A 19,574-nucleotide genomic window follows, 5' to 3' on the forward strand; every position below is an offset into this window, starting at 1 on the left:
TATCATAGCTTAATAGGGTTAATGCCACCTACCTGTTATATGTGAAGAAGATACCGTGTGAATGTGATTCATGGAAGTCACTAATGTTGGTGTGTAATAGATGGGTCATCACTTTGCCTGTATGAAGACTAAAAAACAGAATGTAAACTTGTGATAGAACGGTATGTTTTCCTCTGCGTTTGTGTGGGTGCCCTGAGACATTTAATTTAATTTATTAGGCTAGGAATAAGGGGTCTATGGCGGGATTCACTAATCTCTGATAATTAGTATCGGAGCTTGATCAGCATTAACTGCCATTGCCCTGCTGTACCCATTATCTGAGCTTCGTGAATCCCCTTTATGAGTTACATAAAACGTAATATACTGTATATACCATGAGGTCTAACTATAAAGTAGATTGTTTCCAGTCTGTAGGATCATTATTTAGCCTGGCAACTATTAAAAATGACCACCTGTAATGCATGTATTAAACAAACAAATAAATACCACATAAACCAGGTGATTTAAAATCTATGATAAAATGTAAGTGTAGAAAATATTTTCCGTGACATTATGTGCACATAACTCCAATGTCAGATTTTTGTAATGCTACCAGTGGCGTAGCTAGACATGTGCGGGCCCTCAGGCAAAAAAAAAAATCAGGGCCCCCTCATGTCTCTCTCTCTCTTTTCTCCCCCTCATGTCTCTCGCTCTCTTTGCTCTCTTTCTCTCTTTGCTCTCTGTCTGCTCGCTCTCTGCTTGCTCTCTTTGCTCTCTGCTCTCTCTCTCTTCTCTGCTGTCTCTCTTTTCTAACGCTCTCTCTGCTCTCTCTCTCTCTTTGCACTCTCTGCTCTCTCGCTCTCTCTCTTTGCTCTCTCTCGTCTTTCTTTTCCCTCTTATGCATTTCTCTCTTGTACTTCATTTTCTCTTTGTGTCTCCCCTTTTCTGTCTTCTTCCCTTTTCATTTCTGTTTTTACCCCTGTGATAACCCTTCCCCTCCCACACCTTTCCCAGCCTGTCTCTCAGGCTGCATTACTTGAGGCCCCGCCCTCTGACCTAGGCCCCGCCCACCTACAGAGGCTCTGCAGAGGAAGGAATTTCTCCTCTGCCCTCCCTACTGCATCGCAGGGCCACACCCCCTGACCCAGGCCCCGCCCACCTACGGAGGAAGGGATTTCCCTCTGTGCTTCCTTCCTGCTCCATCTCAGGGCCACGCCCCCAGGCCCCGTCCACCCACGGCTCCATTTCAGGCCCCGCAATGTGCCACCGATGGGTGGAGGGGAGAGAGCGGGCCCCCCAAGAGTGCGGACCCCAGGGCTTTGCCCGGGCTAAAGCTACGCCCCTGAATGCTACATAGATACACTTCTCTTGCTAATACAAGTGATTTAAAATTGATGTAAAACTGTATGGAATATGGACATTGTGGATCATAAATTCTACTTAGAGCTTTCAGTAAATTTTCAGTGGTAAAACACCCTTGGAGCTGTGTACTACATGTTCCAAACTATTGACCTTATCCTAGGATTTAAGCACAATAATATTCAAAAATAGGACAGCTTCTTATACTGTATGGACAAGATAGTAATAATATTAATAATGTTCACATTAGAAAACTGGCAAGTCGGCAGGGAGTAACTCCAAGACACACCTACATTTCTTCTCCTCAACATCACTTTGTCTTGATCCTAAGCCCTAGTGTGTAAAGTTGCTGGAATGACGACCTGAATGTTATTCAGATGCTTGTAACGCATATCAGTGCTGTGAGGGAGCAGACGTGCCCTCAACATAGCTGTGGTCATCCATACAGTAGGAGTCTCTCTGTTTCTCTTGGCTGATACAACCAAGGGGGAAGTTCAGCTCGCCAATAGAATTCTCAGATCATTCTTTGGTGCATGAATCCACTGTTCAAGTAAATAAATGCTATTTTCTATTTTTAACTTATGAATGCTTTAAATCATTTACTTTTCTGATCCTTCTATGTGTAACTCAAAGCCTTATACCATTTTAAAACATTAGTACATAAAAAGCATCTGCATCAGAAATGTAATATATTAAAACATATTAACTGGGCTATTTTTTACACACCGTCATTGTACGATGACCTTATAATCCCTTCAGGTTTCACTCTTGAGGATTGTGCGTCACCAGATCTTGTCGGAGGTCACTTTTCCATTTCAAAGCTGTAAAACACCCCCAATATTGGTGTGTGTGTGCTGTTTTTTTGGCTCCAGATTTGCCTCTTTTTGAAGCAATAGACTTGCTAATATGTATCAAATTGAATCAGTACATCCATTCATATCCATTGAAAACTTACACAGGTGACAATTATTGAATTGGATGTGGCAAGAATCAAACAGGATTTGTATTTTTAATTTGTGTGTGTGTAACAAAAAGCAATGTGTGTAAATATCCTACTGATGGGAGGAATTATGTTTTGGTAGTTACCCAGAGAGACGCCATATTGTATTTACCAATGTCCTTGGAGATCATTTGTATGCATTTTTTTTTTTAACTGGAAAGAGATAGAATCCCTACGGGCTGCACTAGAGAACACCCTTATTAGAATAAGATCAAATCTTATTAGTTAATCAATAAGAAATTAGGTTGGGGTTCAAACAACAGAAAATATAAAAACAATTCAAAATGGAGGTATGTGTGGGGACACTACCTTTGATATATTCCACGAGTATAGTAAGTTTAATTATATATTCTTTAATTTACATGTGGATAATATGGAGGCGACCCCTGGTGGAAACCGATATAATTGTAGCAATCTATTTCAGCTTTTATATACTGTAGTATTTGTTAATGACCAGAATAATATCTTTGAGCTATGCAGAATGAGGTGGGACAGATAATCCGTTATTAAATGTTCCTACGCAGGTCTTATCAGTATTTGATGATCCCAAAATAGTGGACAGGTGCCCCAGATGAAGCCAAGCAGGTGAAACGTACGTCGAGTACGTCTGACGTCACATCCGGGTGACGATGACTCATCGGAGAGGCGTGGGCGGTGGAAGTCAGAGCGTTTAGGAGACTGCATTCATGGGCAGCAATAGCGCTCTGACACAGTACTTTGCATCGTTACTCTAGCCACTAAAGAGCCTAACTGAGCTCCAGCAAGAGGAATCATGAAGACAGGACTCTTGTAACAGATCCCCTAAGTACAGTACTAAGCATTTAATATAACCTGTGGAGTCATAGCTCAGCCAAACAGATACAATCTATATCTGCTTGGTGGTGGGGGGTCTCTACTCACAGGAACCCACCAACTATTTGGGGGACATTTCAGTATTAAACAGATCTAATGAACTAAATTGAGTACTGTTCTCCTTAGCCTAAGTGGATACATGACAGAGTATCAATTACAGGGGCTTTTCCGGTGCCCAATACTCTCTTCTTTATCACACTGAGGCACCTTTTGTCAATTATAAATTCCTACTACCCAACCAAGCAGGTAACACTATACCTGTATGGTGGTGGGGGGCTCCTATTATAGGAACCTGCCCACTATTTTGGGATCATCAAATACTGATAATCCGTTGTTAAATGTTCCTACACAGGTCTTATCTGTCCCACCTCGCTCTGCATAGCTCAAAGATATTATTCTGGTCATTAACAAATACTACAGTATATAGAAGCTAAATAGATTGCTTCAATTATATAGTTTTCCACCAGGGGTCGCCCCTATATTATCCACATGTGAATTAAAGTATATATAATTAAACGTACTATACTCATGGAATATATCAAAGGTAGTGTCCCCACGCTTACACGCCTACCTCCGTTTTTAATTGTTTTTATATTTTCTATTATTTGCGTCGTCATTTGAACCCCAAACGAAAATGTCTTATTGATTAGCTAATAAAGTTTGATCTTATTTTGATGAGTGTTCTTTAGTGCTGCACATAGGGATTCTATCTCTTTCCAGTTAAACATATCACATTATTCCCTGCTAGCCCCACCCTCTGTGCACTGGTTGGGCCTCCATATATTTCCATACAATATACATCATTGCCCTCCTTTCAGGCGTTGAGCAGGGTGACTCCCACGTCTCTAAGCGCACCTCCATTTATCAACTACATTTATTTATTTTTGTCAGATTACCGACAAAACCCCACACGGTTAAACAAGATGAAGATGAGATCATCTGGGGAAGCAGCGATTTACCAATGGAGTCATTAACCAAAGATCTCTCAGGTAAAAGACTGGATTAAGATCCCTTTCTAAATGGCTCAAACTGTACAGTAAAATTGTAGGTATATGTCGTGATGCACTGGGTAACGGGGACAGGGCAAATTAACATTTTGTTCACTACAACCTATTTTGTAACATTCAAGACATGACATTGCCATTACATGTGCATGGAGCCCTAATTTATTATTATGTATGGGTCACCTTGAGGGAGAATTTCACCATCAACTAATTTAAGTAGTTTCAAGGAATGCAAGAAATAATTGTTTTTTGAATGTAAGGAGGCTGATAGATACAGAAATTAGCAATCCAAGTTTTAAATCTCAAAACACAATTTAACCCCAGATTTTACTAAAAGGTGCCAAACCTTCAATGAGTGAGTGGTAAGAGCTTAGCGCTTAGTACCACTTAGCAAATATTGCCCACTAGAGTATATATACTGTAGGCGTGCTGAAGCTTTGAACCATTTTGTGGAGATGGGCCATTCATGTAAATCAATAAGTAAAAGCCCCATATCCTGTCTGCATTTCTTCTCATAATGAAAATCTATTGTATCTGTCCATCATTTTATGTGTAGACGTTATCTATACTTTTTAGTATATTACATATGAATTGCATTTATTTATTATTTATTTATAAAATATTTTACCAGGAAGTAATACAGTGATAGTTAGCTCTCGTTTTCAAGTATGTCCTGGGCATAGAGTTAAGATGACAAATAATGCATGGTTACAAATACAGTTACATAAGGGAACAGGGTATATTATATACAAGACACAGCATGCACAGGTAGAGACAATATATATTATAGGCATATGTAACAGTTACAGACCAGATTAAAATGTGAGACAGCTTTAGTTTTGAAAAAACTTAAACTGGTGGCAGGTGTGAGAGTCTCCGATAGATTGATCCAGTTTTGGGGTTCACGGTAAGAGAAGGAGGAGCGGCCGGATACTTTGCTGAACCTTGGGGCCATGAATAGTCTTTTGGAGTCTGATCTCAGATTACATAGTTACATAGTAGATGAGGTTGAAAAAATACTTCCGTCCATCAAGTTCAACCTATACTAAATTTAGACAACAGATACTTTATCCTATATCTATACTTATTGATCCAGAGGAAGGCAAACAAAAAACCCCATTAAGGGGAAAAATTAATTCCTTCCTGACTCCAAGAATTGGCAATCGGATTAATCCCTGGATCAACATCCTTCCCATGTATACTTATTTGGTACTAGCTGAGAGACCCGGCGTTGCCCGGGATGTAAATGCGTAATAGGTAGTATTATTTATAAATTGTGGAACAATAGGTGACTGTTTGTTGTAAAGGTTGGATAATAATATTGAAAAGAAAGATGGAAGAAAATGTAATACGATGTTGTATAAAAATGGTTTATTGTAACCACACCACAGTACAATGTATATTTTGGTGCCATAAGTGATGTAAAAATGTGAGGCGTGTGTCCTGCTAGGGTGTGAGGCGGCAGGTGGCGCGTGGGTTGTGAGTGCTGTCTGTGAGTGGGGGTCCTGCTAGGGTGTGAGGCGGCGGGTGGCGCGTGGGTTGTGAGTGCTGTCTGTGCGTGGGGGTCCTGCTAGGGTGTGAGGCGGCGGGTGGCGCGTGGGTTGTGAGTGCTGTGTGTGAGTGGGGGTCCTGCTAGGGTGTGAGGCGGTGGGTCAGTGATGTCGGTGCGTAGGGGCGGGAGGCAGCAGGTGTGTGTGGCGGCAGGTATGTGTCGAGTGTGGCGGGTGTCTGTTGAGTGCATGCAGCGGCTGTGAGGCGGTGGGTGAAAGGCAGAGGCGGCCGGAGTAAGGGCGGGTGAAAGGCAGAGGCGGGGGTGGAGAGGCGGTAAGGCGGGCAGGAAGGCGAAGGGCGGCGGGAAGGGGAGGAGGGGGTGGAGGAAGGGGGCAAGGGGTGGAGGAGGGGGGCAAGGGGTGGAGGAGGGGGGAAGGGTTAGAGGAGGGGGGGGGAAGGGTTAGAGGAGGGGGGGGGAAGGGTTAGAGGAGGGGGGGGGAGGGTTAGAGGAGGGGGGGGAAGGGTTAGAGGAGGGGGGGGAAGGGTTAGAGGAGGGGGGGGAAGGGTTAGAGGAGGGGGGGAAGGGTTAGAGGAGGGGGGGAAGGGTTAGAGGAGGGGGGGAAGGGGTGGAAGTGTGGGAGGGGAAGGGAGGGGAAAGGGGTGGAGGGGAGGGGGGTGGAGGGGAGGGGAGCGGAGGGGGTGGGAAGGGGGGGAGGTGGTGGGGAGGGGGGAGGTGGTGGGAAGCGGTGGGAAGGGGGAGGGGGTGGGAAGGAGGGGGGGCGGTGGGAAGGAGGGGGGGCGGTGGGAAGGGGGGGTGGCGGTGGGAGGGGGGTGGGAAGGGTGGGGAGGCGGTGGGAAGGGGGTGGGAAGGGTGGGGAGGCGGTGGGAAGGGGGTGGGAAGGGGGGGGAGGCGGTGGGAAGGGGGGGAAGGGGTGGAAGGGGGGGGGAGGCGGTGGGAAGGGGGGGGGAGGCGGTGGGAAGGGGGGGGAAGGGGGGGGAGGCGGTGGGAAGGGGGGGAGGCGGTGGGAAGGGGGGGTGGGAAGGGGGGGGGGGCAGTGGACAGGAGGGGGGGGCAGTGGACAGGAGGGGGGGGGCAGTGGACAGGGGGGGGCAGTGGACAGGAGGGGGGGGCAGTGGACAGGAGGGGGGGCAGTGGACAGGAGGGGGGGGCAGTGGACAGGGGGGGGCAGTGGACAGGGGGGGCAGTGGACAGGAGGGGGGGGCAGTGGACAGGAGGGAGGAGGGAGGACAGTGGACAGGAGGGAGGACAGTGGACAGGAGGGGGGGGGCAGTGGACAGGAGGGGGGCAGTGGACAGGAGGGGGGCAGTGGACAGGAGAGGGGGGGGGCAGTGGACAGGAGAGGGGGGGCAGTGGACAGGAGAGGGGGGGGCAGTGGACAGGAGAGGGGGGGGCAGTGGACAGGAGAGGGGGGCAGTGGACAGGAGAGGGGGGGGCAGTGGACAGGAGAGGGGGGGGCAGTGGACAGGAGGGGGGGGGCAGTGGACAGGAGGGGGGGGCTGTGGACAGGAGGGGGGGGCTGTGGACAGGAGGGGGGGGGCTGTGGACATGAGGGGGGGGCTGTGGACAGGAGGGGGGGGGGCTGTGGACAGGAGGGGGGGCAGTGGACAGGAGGGGGGGGCAGTGGACAGGAGGGGGGGCAGTGGACAGGAGGGGGGGCAGTGACACACACACACACACACACACACACACACCCGTGATGCGCCCTTTCTCAGTTTCGTGCGGCGCCACAGGTGGGGGGGAAGTGGGGGAGCGACACCTACCTGTACTTCCGGCCGCCGCCATCTTCTTACTCGGCGCCGCGAGGGAGGAAGGGGGTCCGCCATCTTACGTGCCGCGTGGCAGCCTGTTCCCCCGCCGGGGACGGAGTGGAGCGGGAGGGAGGTGAGTGGAGCGGGAGGGAATGGAGCGCGAGGGAATGGAGCGGGAGGGACGTGAGTGGAGCGGGGGAGGGAGTGGAGCGGGAGGGAATGGAGCGCGAGGGAGGAAGGGGGTCCGCCATCTTAGGCGCCGCGTGGCAGGCTGCCTGTTCCCCCGCCGGGGAGGGAATGGAGCGGGAGGGAGTGGTGTGTAGCGGGAGGGAGTGGTGTGTAGCGGGAGGGAGGTGAGTGGAAGGGAGGTGAGTGCGGGAGTGGAGCGGGAGGGAGTGGTGTGTAGCGGGAGGGAGTGGAGTGTAGAGGGAGTGGAGCGGGAGGTGAGTGCGGGAGGTAAGAGCGGGAGGGAGGTGAGTGCGGGAGTGGAGCGGCTTCCGGGCGCGTCTTAGGTGGGCGCGTGTCCCCCCGCCGGGGAGGGAGTGGAGCGGGAGGGAGGTGAGCACCGGGGAGGGGGGGAGGTGAGTGTGATGGGGGGGGGAGAGGACAGAGATATATATGTGTGTGTTTTTTTTTTTTTTTGGACCTTTGGCCCGTCACTCCGCCTCAGGCCAATGAGAGGTGTGGGGGGCGGGCCAAGGGGGTGGTGTGAGTGTGTGAGCCCAATGAGAGGTGTGGGGGGCGGGCCAAGGGGGTGGTGTGAGTGTGTGAGCCCAATGAGAGGTGTGCGGGGGCGGGCGGGCCAAGGGACCAATGAGATTGCCGCTAGGGACGCAGACATACAGTGCTTTCAGAAATATATAGTAGATTATACAGACAGTGAAATTGTTAGGAAAACATATTTTATTGTAAGGAACAGCTGAGTTTCAGTGGTAGGTGTTGTCATACAGTGTGTGAGGTAGCGGGAGTGACATTGGTGGCATGCTGTTTGACTGTAGTCCGCGGCGTCGCGGTCCGGTTGCGGAGGGAGATGTGTGAGGTGCAGGAGATGTCAGGCGTGCTGGTTGTTCCGCGGGAGGTAGAGTGTGTGAGGTAGCGGGATAGCGGGAGTGACATCGGTGGCATGGTGTGTGGTGTGTGTGAGAGCATGTGTGTGTGTTGCTGGTGTGTGATGGCGTGTGTGTATGAGGCATGTTGTGTGTGTGACGTGTGTGAGTGCGTGTTGTTGGTCATACACATGTTAAAAATGGCATGTTTTTGAGTGTAGTGTGTGGCATAGAATGACAGGATGTTTGCGTGTGTGTGTGTGTGTGTATGAGGGGGTTTTGTGTGGGTGAGTGTTGTGTACATTATACAGACAGTAAAATAGTTAGGAAAACAAATTTTATTTCAACGAACATCTGATTTCCAGTGGTAGGTGTTGTCATACACTGTGTGAGGTAGCGGGATAGGGGGAGGAACATTGGTGGCATGGTGTGTGAGTGTAGGCCGCGGCCTCGCGGTCCGGTTGCGGTAGGGAGCTGTGTCAGGTGCAGGAGATGAGGCGTGCTGTGCGGTCCGCGGGAGCTACACTGTGTGAGGTAGCGGGATAGGGGGAGGGACATCGTTGCCATGGTGTGTGAGTGTAGGCCGCGGCCTCGCGGTCCGGTTGCGGTAGGGAGCTGTGTCAGGTGCAGGAGATGAGGCGTGCTGTGCGGTCCGCGGGAGCTACACTGTGTGAGGTAGCGGGATAGGGGGAGGGACATCGTTGCCATGGTGTGTGAGTGTAGGCCGCGGCCTCGCGGTCCGGTTGCGGTAGGGAGATGTGTGAGGTGCAGGAGATGTGAGGCGTGCTGTGCGGTCCGCGGGAGCTACACTGTGTGAGGTAGCGGGATAGGGGGAGGGACATTGGTGGCATGGTGTAGCGGGGTAGGGGGCCTCGCGGTCCGGTTGCGGTAGGGAGATGTGTGAGGTGCAGGAGATGTGAGGCGTGCTGTGCGGTTCGCGGGAGCTACACTGTGTGAGGTAGCGGGATAGGGGGAGGGACATTGGTGGCATGGTGTAGCGGGGTAGGGGGCCTCGCGGTCCGGTTGCGGTAGGGAGATGTGTGAGGTGCAGGAGATGTGAGGCGTGCTGTGCGGTTCGCGGGAGCTACACTGTGTGAGGTAGCGGGATAGGGGGAGGGACATTGGTGGCATGGTGTAGCGGGGTAGGGGGCCTCGCGGTCCGGTTGCGGAGGGAGATGTGTGAGGTGCAGGAGATGTGAGGCGTGCTGTGCGGTCCGCGGGAGCTACACTGTGTGAGGTAGCGGGATAGGGGGAGGGACATTGGTGGCATGGTGTAGCGGGGTAGGGGGCCTCGCGGTCTGGTTGCGGTAGGGAGCTGTGTGAGGTGCAGGAGATGTGGCGTGCTGTGCGGTTCGCGGGAGCTACACTGTGTGAGGTAGCGGGATAGGGGGAGGGACATCGTTGCCATGGTGTGTGAGTGGAGGCCGCGGCCTCGCGGTCCAGTTGCGGGAGGGAGATGTGTGGCGTGGAGGGGAGGGGGGGTTTGAAGAGGCAGTCTGCAGTGTTTGGTGTTGTGTGAATGTGTGTGTGTGCTGTGTTTGTGCGTTGTGTGTAGATTCTGTACCTCAGTGGTTCCCAAACTTTTTCGGTTCAAGGCTCCCCAAGGCAATCAGAATTTTTTCAAGGCTCCCCAAGGCGATCAGGATTTTTACGCGGCGCCCAAAGTAAAAACAAAGGTGTATATACATACCTAACAGTTGCAGTGCGCAGTTGGTGTCTCTATCACACACTCTCACTCTCTCTGACCTCACTCTCTCTGACCTCACTCTCTCTCTGACCTCACTCTCTCTCTCTCTGACCTCACTCTCTCTCTCTCTGACCTCACTCTCTCTCTCTCTGACCTCACACTCTCTCTGACCTCACACTCTCTCTGACCTCACACTCTCTCTGACCTCACTCTCTCTCTCTGACCTCACTCTCTCTCTCTCTGACCTCACTCTCTCTCTCTCTGACCTCACTCTCTCTGACCTCACTCTCTCTCTCTGACCTCTCTCTCTCTCTCTCTCTGACCTCTCTCTCTCTCTCTCTCTGACCTCACTCTCTCTCTCTGACCTCACTCTCTCTCTCTCTGACCTCACTCTCTCTCTCTCTCTGACATCACTCTCTCTCTCTCTCTGACATCACTCTCTCTCTGACCTCACTCTCTCTCTCAGTCTCCCGGTGCTGCTCCTCCAGCGTGCGCGCCGGGCCTCCCTCTCTCAGCGTTGCTGAGCCGGGCTGAACAGATGCACAAAGCCCCTGCATCTGTAATCAGCGCTGCTATAGTTCCTCTGGCCTGGGACATAGTAAGCGCTTAGGTGCTGCTGCTCGCTCTTGCTTGCTGCCGCTCGCTCTACCAGGAGCTTTTCGCTGTCCTGGCAGAGGAGACAGCAAGCGCGCTTGGTAGGCGGGTATCACTGTGTGTGTTTGTCACTTGGTAGCTCTGTGTGTGTGTGTGTGTGTGTGTGTATTATATGATATTTAAAAATGAAAAAAAAAAAGACATGTGAGAATAAATTATTAATTAACATTGTGCAACTTTGATAAATATATTCACACGCACACACCACACACACATCACACACATCCATATACACCACACATACATATATACACACACACACATATATATATATATATATATATATACATATATACACACACACACACCACACATATATACACACACACCACACATATATACACACACACACACACCGCAGCCCGTTTTTCACACACACACACAACACACACACACCCTGCAGCCCGTTTTTCACACACACACACACACACACACACACACACACACACACACACACACACACACACACAACACACACACCCTGCAGCCCGTTTTTCACACACACACACACACACACACACACACAACACACACACACCCTGCAGCCCGTTTTTCACACACACACACACACAACACACACACACCCTGCAGCCCGTTTTTCACACACACCCTGCAGCCCGTTTTTCTCTCTCACACACACACACACACACACACACACACACACACACACACACACACACACACACCTTGGTGCTGTCTGGTGGCTCTGCAGTTGCAATGCCGGGCAGGCTGCAGCCCCATTGGATGGGAGCGGTCACGTGACCGCTCCTCTGCTTCCCCTCAGAGGTTTTTTTTTTTTTTTTTTAAATGAGCTAGCAGCCCTTGTTTCCCGCTGCTGGCGGCCCTGATCGCGGCGCCCCTCTAGCCAAGCCGCGGCGCACCAGGGCGCCGCGGCGCACAGTTTGGGAAACACTGCTGTACCTGATTCGGCAGTCTGTGGTAGCAGACGTGAAGGTTTTGATAGCTGTGAAGCGTGGCCCCAGAGCAGGTTGAGGATTAGAGGATTAGGTGTTGCAAAAGCAAAGCGTGAGGGGTGGGACAGTGTGGAAGTATTAGGGCATTGGTGTTGGACGCAGGCCAATGAGAGGTGTGCGGGGGCGGGCATTGGACGCAGGCCAATGAGAGTCAGTGAGGGGTGGGACGCAAGCCAATGAGAGGTGTGCGGGGGCGGGCATTGGACGCAGGCCAATGAGAGTCAGTGAGGGGTGGGACGCAGGCCAATGAGAGGTGTGCGGGGGCGGGCATTGGACGCAGGCCAATGACAGTCAGTGAGGGGTGGGACGCAGGCCAATGAGAGGTGTGCGGGGGCGGGCATGGCCTGAGCAGGAGTGACAGGCCCAAGGTCCAATGCGATTGACCCTTGGGACGCAGACATACAGTGATTTCACAAATATATAGTAGATATCCCTGTATACCTTTCCCATCTAAAAAGATGTCCAACCTTTTTTTGAACAAATCTATTGTATCTGCCATCACAGTCTCCATGGGTAATGAATTCCACATTTTAACTGCCCTTACTGTAAAGAACCCTTTCCTTTGTTGCTGGTGAAATTTCCTTTCCTCCAACCTTAAGGGATGGCCCCGAGTCCTTTGTACTGCCCGTGGGATGAATAGTTCTTTTGAAAGCTCCTTGTATTGTCCCATAATATATTTGTATATAGTTATCATATCCCTTCTTAGACGCCTCTTTTCTAATGTAAATAAATCTAATTTAGCTAGCCTCTCCTTATAAGTTAGAATGTCCATCCCCTTTATTAATTTGGTGGCTCTTCTCTGCACTCTCTCTAGTTCCATAATGTCTTTTCTTAGGATTGGTGCCCAAAATTGTACTCCATATTCAAGGTGTGGTCTTACTAATGCTTTGTAAAGGGGCATACTTATGTTTACTTCCCTTCCATCCATTGCCCGTTTGATGCAAGATAAGATCTTGTTTGCCTTTGCAGCTACTGCATGACATTGGGCACTATTGCTAAGCCTGCTGTCTACAAGCACTCCTAAATCCTTCTCCATCAAGGATTCCCCCAATATATCTCCATTTAATTTGTAAGTCGCCTTTTTATTCTTGTATCCCAAATGCATAACCTTACATTTATCTGTATTAAACCTCATCTGCCATTTACCTGCCCACGTTTCCAGTCTCTCCAAGTCCTTCTGAAGAGAAATTACATCCTGCTCTGATTCTATTACCTTACATAATTTAGTATCATCAGCAAAGATGGAGACTTTGCTCTCGATCCCAACCTCAAGGTCATTAATAAACAAGTTAAAAAGCAGGGCTCCTAGTACCGATCCCTGAGGTACTTCAGTCACGACTTTAGCCGAACCTGAAAAAGTTCCATTTATGACAACCCTCTGTTGTCTGTCCTTTAACCAGTTTTCAATCCAGGTGCATATATTATTACTGAGTCCAACTTTCTTTATTTTGTACACCAACGTCTTGTGTGAAACCGTAGCAAAAGCCTTTGCAAAATCTAAGTAGACCACATCAACTGCATTACCCTGGTCTAAATTCCTACTTACCTCCTCAAAGAAACAAATAATGCTAGTTTGGCAAGATCTATCCTTCATAAATCCATGCTGACTATTACTAATAATTTTGTTTTCCATTAGGTATTCCTGAATATTATCCCGTATTAAACCTTCAAGTAGTTCCCCTACTATTGAATAGTTCCCCTACTATTACAGGTCTGTAATTTCCCGGTTGTGATCTAGCTCCCTTTTTAAATATAGGCACCACATCTGCTTTACGCCAATCTTGTGGTACTGAGCCTGTGGAAATGGAGTCCTTGAATATTAAATATAATGGTTTTGCTATTACTGAGCTTAACTCCTTGAGAACTCTTGGATGTATGCCAAGAGTTGGATGATAAGTGCTGCATGTGGTAGGGGTGAGGAGTTTGTTCAGATAGACGGGTAGCTTGCCCAGAAAGTATTTGAAGGCAAGACAGGAAAGATGAACTTTGCGCCTAGACTCAAGTGATGACCAATCTAGTTCTTTGAGCATTTCGCAGTGTGTTGTAGTTGCATTGGAGAACAAAACGGCATATTGAATTGTAGAGGGTGTCAAGTTTGCTAAGGTGTGTTTGGGGTACCGAGCCATATACTGTCCCCATAGTCGATGATTGGCATTGGCATCTGCTGTGCGATACACTTTCTGACAGCAGACTTGGGCTGAGTCCATAGAGACTTAAGCCGCGCGGAGGCTGAGGAAAGCGGGTGCTTTCCCTGGCCTTAGTTCGTACGCCGTCCGGGGGCGTGTCGGGGGTGTGCCAGTGACGTCACGGAGCTGGTTCGCCCTCATTGGGCGAACCGCTCACGTGACCGGCCCTGCGCTCCCGTGAGTGCTTAAACTAGAAAAAAATTGTCGGCTACACTTCCGCGTGCGCGAGCCCCTGCTAAAGCCGCCCTCATTGCGGCTGCATGGGCTCACTGCCAAGCGTGAGTGCAGGTCAGCGCCTAAGCGCTGACCATGCCCGCGGCCTTAGGGAGGATTTGTTCCTGTAAAGTACACCTACAGTAGTTTGGCATAGGTTTTGGATGTCAGGGTGTCAATGTGCATCCCGAATGTTAAATGGGAATCAAACCATATGCACAAGAATTTAAAACTAGTAACAGGAGTTAGGGTTGTGTTAGCATTGCTTCTGATCTGGAGCTCAGTCGTTGGAAGCTTTATAAATTGAGCCTTGGTCCCAAATACCATTGTTAAGTCTTGTCAGTGTTTAAAACAGTTTGTTTTGGGAAATCCAATTTTCAAGTCTCAAAAAGTCAGATTGAAGTATGTGTTCAAGGTCGGAGAGGCTAGGGCTGTGTGCATATAGGATTGTGTCATCTGCATACATGTGTATTGAAGCTCCCTTACAAGTTGTAGGAAGATCATTGATGAACACTGAGTAGGGGCCCCAGAACAGAGCCTTGCGGGACACCACAGGTGATTTCCAAGGGGTTGGAGTTAGAGCCTGAGATGGACACATGTTGGGATCTACCTGATAGGTAGGAATGAAACCAGTTTAAAGCATGCTTCCCTATTACAGAGCACTGGAATTTGTTAAGCAACGTAACATGATCAACAGTATCAAAATCCTTTGCAAAATCTAGGAATAATGCACCAGTGAGTTGTCCCCGTTCCATTCCACACTGGATCTCATTGCAAACTTTTAGCAGGGTAGTTACCATGGAGTGTTTGGGGCAAAAGCCAGGTTGGAATTGGCTAGGGAAATTTGTCTTGGTATAGTAATCGCTTAATTGGGAGTGAACACATTTTTCCATGACTGGATAGTATTGGGAGAAGAGAGATTGGCCTTTAGTTTGAGATAGTGTTTTTGTCCCCACTTTTGAAGATTGGGACAACTCTGGCAGTTTTCCAGGTCTTGAGGATATGGCCTGCAAACAGAATAGAGTTGACTATGGAAACAATTGGTTTGGGGCACCAAGTCTTAGGAACTTAAATTGCAGTAAGTCAGGTCCACATTGGCTGTTTAGTTTTAATTTGAGGAGCGCTTGTGTAATCTCCTCTTTGGATACTGGGACAAATTGAAAATTGTGGGCAGCCTCGGATGGGGCTATAGGGGTACTCACAGAATGAGATTCATGTTTGTGGTTTGGGTTGCGTGTCGCTAATAAGCTAATAAGTAGCACACCCCACAAAGTAATCATTGAATGCATTTACAATGTCAGTGGGGTTTGTCAGAGTTATATCCTCCTTAGGGATATTACTTGGTTGTTGATGGTTAGAAGGCTGGAATATATTGTTGATAAACTTCCAGAAGTTAGCTGGGATTGATGTATTCTGGCGAATATTGTCAGAGTAATGTTGTGCTTTTGCATGTCTTATTTGCCTTGTGCACATGTTCCGCAGGCATCTGTAGTGATTGAGATCCTTGGTAGTGCCAGTTACTTTGTAGCTTTTCCACAAGGCATCCCTGAACTGGTAGAGTGCTATAAGGTCAGTTGTAACCCACGCTAGGTGGGCCCCCGTACTCTTATTCTGCGTAGTCAAGCATGGGTATCACAGAGGTTTAAGAACTCAGATTGGAAATTGTCGAGCGCAGAATCAGGGTCGGGAATTAAGTCGATTCTGTGCCATGGGCAGTTGGTAAGGTCAGCCAGAAACTGTTGTAGGTTAAAGTTTCTAAATGTTCTAGTGAGGAGAACTTTAGGCCGTGATTGGGGTGGATTAGTTTTCCTTACACAGTATACTATTGCATGGTCACTGAAAATTGCATAGCAATAGCATGCTATCGATGGTTTGGTACCAAATAATTGTTTTTACTAATTGCTCAACGTATGAACTAATTTATACCTCTCAGAAAGATTCCATTGGGAACAAAATATTTTGCATTAGTGTCCTAATATTTACTGTGTGGCCCTCACTGATTAATTTGAATTGATGTGCCTTTTCATTCAAATGATCACTCTTGCAACTTGCAGGGGACAAAATGCTATTTTATTGAAGTCTTACAGTAGCTATACTTGCAAAAACTCTTTAACCTAAAAATACATTTTATATCTCAAGATACACATTTTCATGAGAAATATATATCATCTATTTTATTTGCTTTGCTATAGTTTTAATATGTGAAGAAATCAAGAAAGATGTGGCCCCTGAGATTCATTTATTTGTATTGATCAAAGATTGTTTCTGCCCTGGGGCTGGAAAACACTGTTTCAGGTGTCGTCTGTGTACAGCATTCAAAGCGACATATTTCTAGATATTAACGTGCCTCAAGTACAGCGTCTTTATGATGGGAAAAATGTACTGGAATGTACTATGTTTTCATAATCACACTCCTGTTGTATTCTGCCAGCCAATCAGAAGGCTCATTGTTTACGCAATATACGTTAATCGGCAACGCTGTAAGAAATTGATGTTTGTCTTCTGCCAGATTGCTTCAGAGTGACAAATGAAGAGCTCTCCTCCCTCCCACTTGTCAGAGTAGTGCCATCAGGCAGGTATTCAGGATCCAACTTACAGCTGGTTATACGTCTGATTCGCGACATGCTTGATCAAGACGTCCCTTCAAAGGAGTTTGAGGTAAGAACATCTCCTGGAAGTACGCTCTAGAAACAAGGTTTTCTTTAGATAACATTCCATGTTGGGAATGCTGCGGTGGAAGATGGCTAGCATTCGTTTTTTGGGGGACCAGAAGCAGAATATGTTTCCATTTCCTCTCATCTCGTTCTCGACTCCAGCAAAATATTTATTTTGGGATCTAGATCAGAGTAACATGAAGTCATACTTCACATCATTTTATTGGATGATAACACAAAACTGTGCTACAATAACGGAATGTTAAGCCTATGCTAATGTAGTCCAGATGTTGTTATTGCATAGAAATTAGATTTATGGATACTATGTTAACTCCGGAAACGTAATGCCCATCCCTGTTTAATGTAATTTTACTGTTTGTTCCCTGATTTAACGTAGCTTAGTAAATTCTAGGCTTAAATTAGGTGCCATAGTAATTATGACCCAAAGTATCTGTCAACGTTTGTCACTGACTTTATGTACAGGTGTAGCCAGTCCCAGTACAGGGGGAAGCCACAAGATCCAGTGAGAATTTTCTATTTGGGGAGGCGGTCCCATTTGGCAACCGCAGCTTTAACTGTCCCTGGTGCCACCGCGTTTCGCTTCTCTTCCTGCAACTCCAGGGACAAGACATTAAGGGGCTTATGCAGAGAGGTACTGCTTAAATTCGCCGCAGGTTTGGAATTTATTGTAGTGCTATGCAGGGTACTCCGGTAGCGGTGTTCATGAAATAGCTAAGTAGGCGAGTTTCACTTGGCGTGAAACTCGCCATTCAAAGCCGCGCGGTATTTGCCCACAATACAGCCAACTTTTGTTGGCGGGCAAAATTTCCACTGAACGCGCCATTTAGTAGCTCCGATTGGCGCGTACATGCGCATCGGAGCTACTGGAATCGTGCGTGTTTCCGCATTGGCGAGATCACGCTTCTCGCCACACGTCTGGCGAATTTAAATTGGCCCGCCAAGTTCTCGCCACTACCTACCTAAATGCGGACATTTTTGCCTCTAACCTGGCGAATTTTACCTTAACGTTCCTCTCTGCATAAGCCCCTAAGTCTGGCTACATCTGTAGATAAGGGAAACTCACAAAGGTTAGAGATATTTTCCATAGCTTTTATGGAGGAAAAAAAAACGATTTTTATAACTTATTATTGTGAGCACTTCAGAATACATTATGATATTGTTATTAATTGCTTTTCTTTTCTATACTCTTAGCAGTACTCATTTATTCAGAATATAGTTCAAGTTTTATGGTCACACGTAGGCCACATAGCATACATATTGTTGTGAACTATGTTACCATAGTGTCCTAGTTTTCATTTTAAAATGTTCAAGTATTAAATTGCAGCTAAACTCTGTCTTAGCATTTGACATGTGTTCTGTAATCTCTGCAGAACCTTCAGGAATTAAAGCCCGTGGACGAGTGTCTTATTGGACAAATTAAAGAGAACAGAAAGAAAAACCGGTACAAGAATATACTTCCATGTAAGTCATTGGGAAACTCATTTATATTACCCTACATGCTCCAGCACATGATGGTTGAATATACATCTGCAGTACTACTGTACTTAGCTAGTCCAAACGCTTTGTTTTTTTATTTTCATTTTTTAACACTTCTATTTCTCCTCTGATTTTCATAGCGATTGGGCGCTTCATTGTTAGTTTCACTATTGCCTTTCTATTTTGGAGAAATATTTGTGCAGAAACATTTTTTTTTCTAGAAGTCTTAATTGTGGCCGCCAATAGGATTTTCCAAAAAAACCTACTCAGTAACTCCAATTCAGCATATCAACTGCTGCTGATGCATTACTGGCTCATCTGCTAGTGCTCGACAAAATCAGTATTTCTAGTTGGGCACAAAAGCCAAAGAAGCCGGCAAGTATCCAGTTTTAGATTCAGCCCCTATCAGTCCTTATTTTCCTCCCAGATTTGATGGATGACACCTCACTCACATAAAAGAAAACACAGACTCACTTTTCAAGTTAGAAACTATGCTATTAAATGCGCGTCACCAACAATGTTTGGTGAGTTTTGGAAAAGTGTGTCTATGATTCCGCTTGCACGTGTGTCTGGTCAGTAAAATTGCTCAGTGTGTCTCATTTTTATTGTATAATCGAAAGTGTGCAAAGGAGCTTTTTGTGTTTTGAAGCCATACTGTATGATCAGTGGTTGACAAATCACCAAAAAATCTACTCGCCACATAGTACCAAACGTGTGCTGCTTGGGCCAATATTTACTCGCCCAGGGGTTAAATCCACTCGCCCGGGGCGAGCAAATGTATAGGTTTGTCGAACACTGTGTATGATGTACAGCAAATACAAATACCACCTGTGAGCACATTCGAGTGTCTACAAACAGGTCTGCAACCCTGCTTACACCTTTACAATACATGTTACTTTAACATTTTGATACAAAATGACTTAAAACAGACTGTTTTTGCAGTGTCCATAGTGTTTAAACATTATGGCCCATATTTACTAGGTGGTACTATGCCATAAGACACCTCATATAGGGTGTCTTCTGGTGCCAGAAGGTGTCCTTTGGGTGAGCGCTGCTTAAGAAATAAGGGGCTACAGTACATCTCTCAATTGTTTGTTCTTCTGATTTAATTCCCTGATTTAATTCTTAGGCCATGGTGCCTTCACCCGCGCGGAGGTTGGGAAGTGACCCGCGTTAAGCGGGTGCTTTCGCTGGCCATGGTGGATGGG

General features: G+C 47.6%; 1 protein-coding gene across 9 annotated transcripts in view; it reads left to right on the plus strand.

Moving 5' to 3' along the window:
• Positions 1–19,574, plus strand: part of PTPN13 (protein tyrosine phosphatase non-receptor type 13) — a 285,427-nt gene that overhangs the window by 252,522 nt on the left and 13,331 nt on the right. For all 9 annotated transcript variants that reach the window (XM_075605884.1, XM_075605865.1, XM_075605874.1 and 6 more), the window contains 3 exons: positions 4,082–4,179; positions 16,725–16,873; positions 18,261–18,351. In XM_075605884.1, coding sequence (XP_075461999.1) covers positions 4,082–4,179; positions 16,725–16,873; positions 18,261–18,351 — 338 coding nt within the window. The remainder of the gene's footprint in view (positions 1–4,081; positions 4,180–16,724; positions 16,874–18,260; positions 18,352–19,574) is intronic.

Source organism: Ascaphus truei, chromosome 1 (genome assembly GCF_040206685.1).
Source record: "Ascaphus truei isolate aAscTru1 chromosome 1, aAscTru1.hap1, whole genome shotgun sequence".
Classification (NCBI taxonomy): Eukaryota; Metazoa; Chordata; class Amphibia; order Anura; family Ascaphidae; genus Ascaphus; species Ascaphus truei.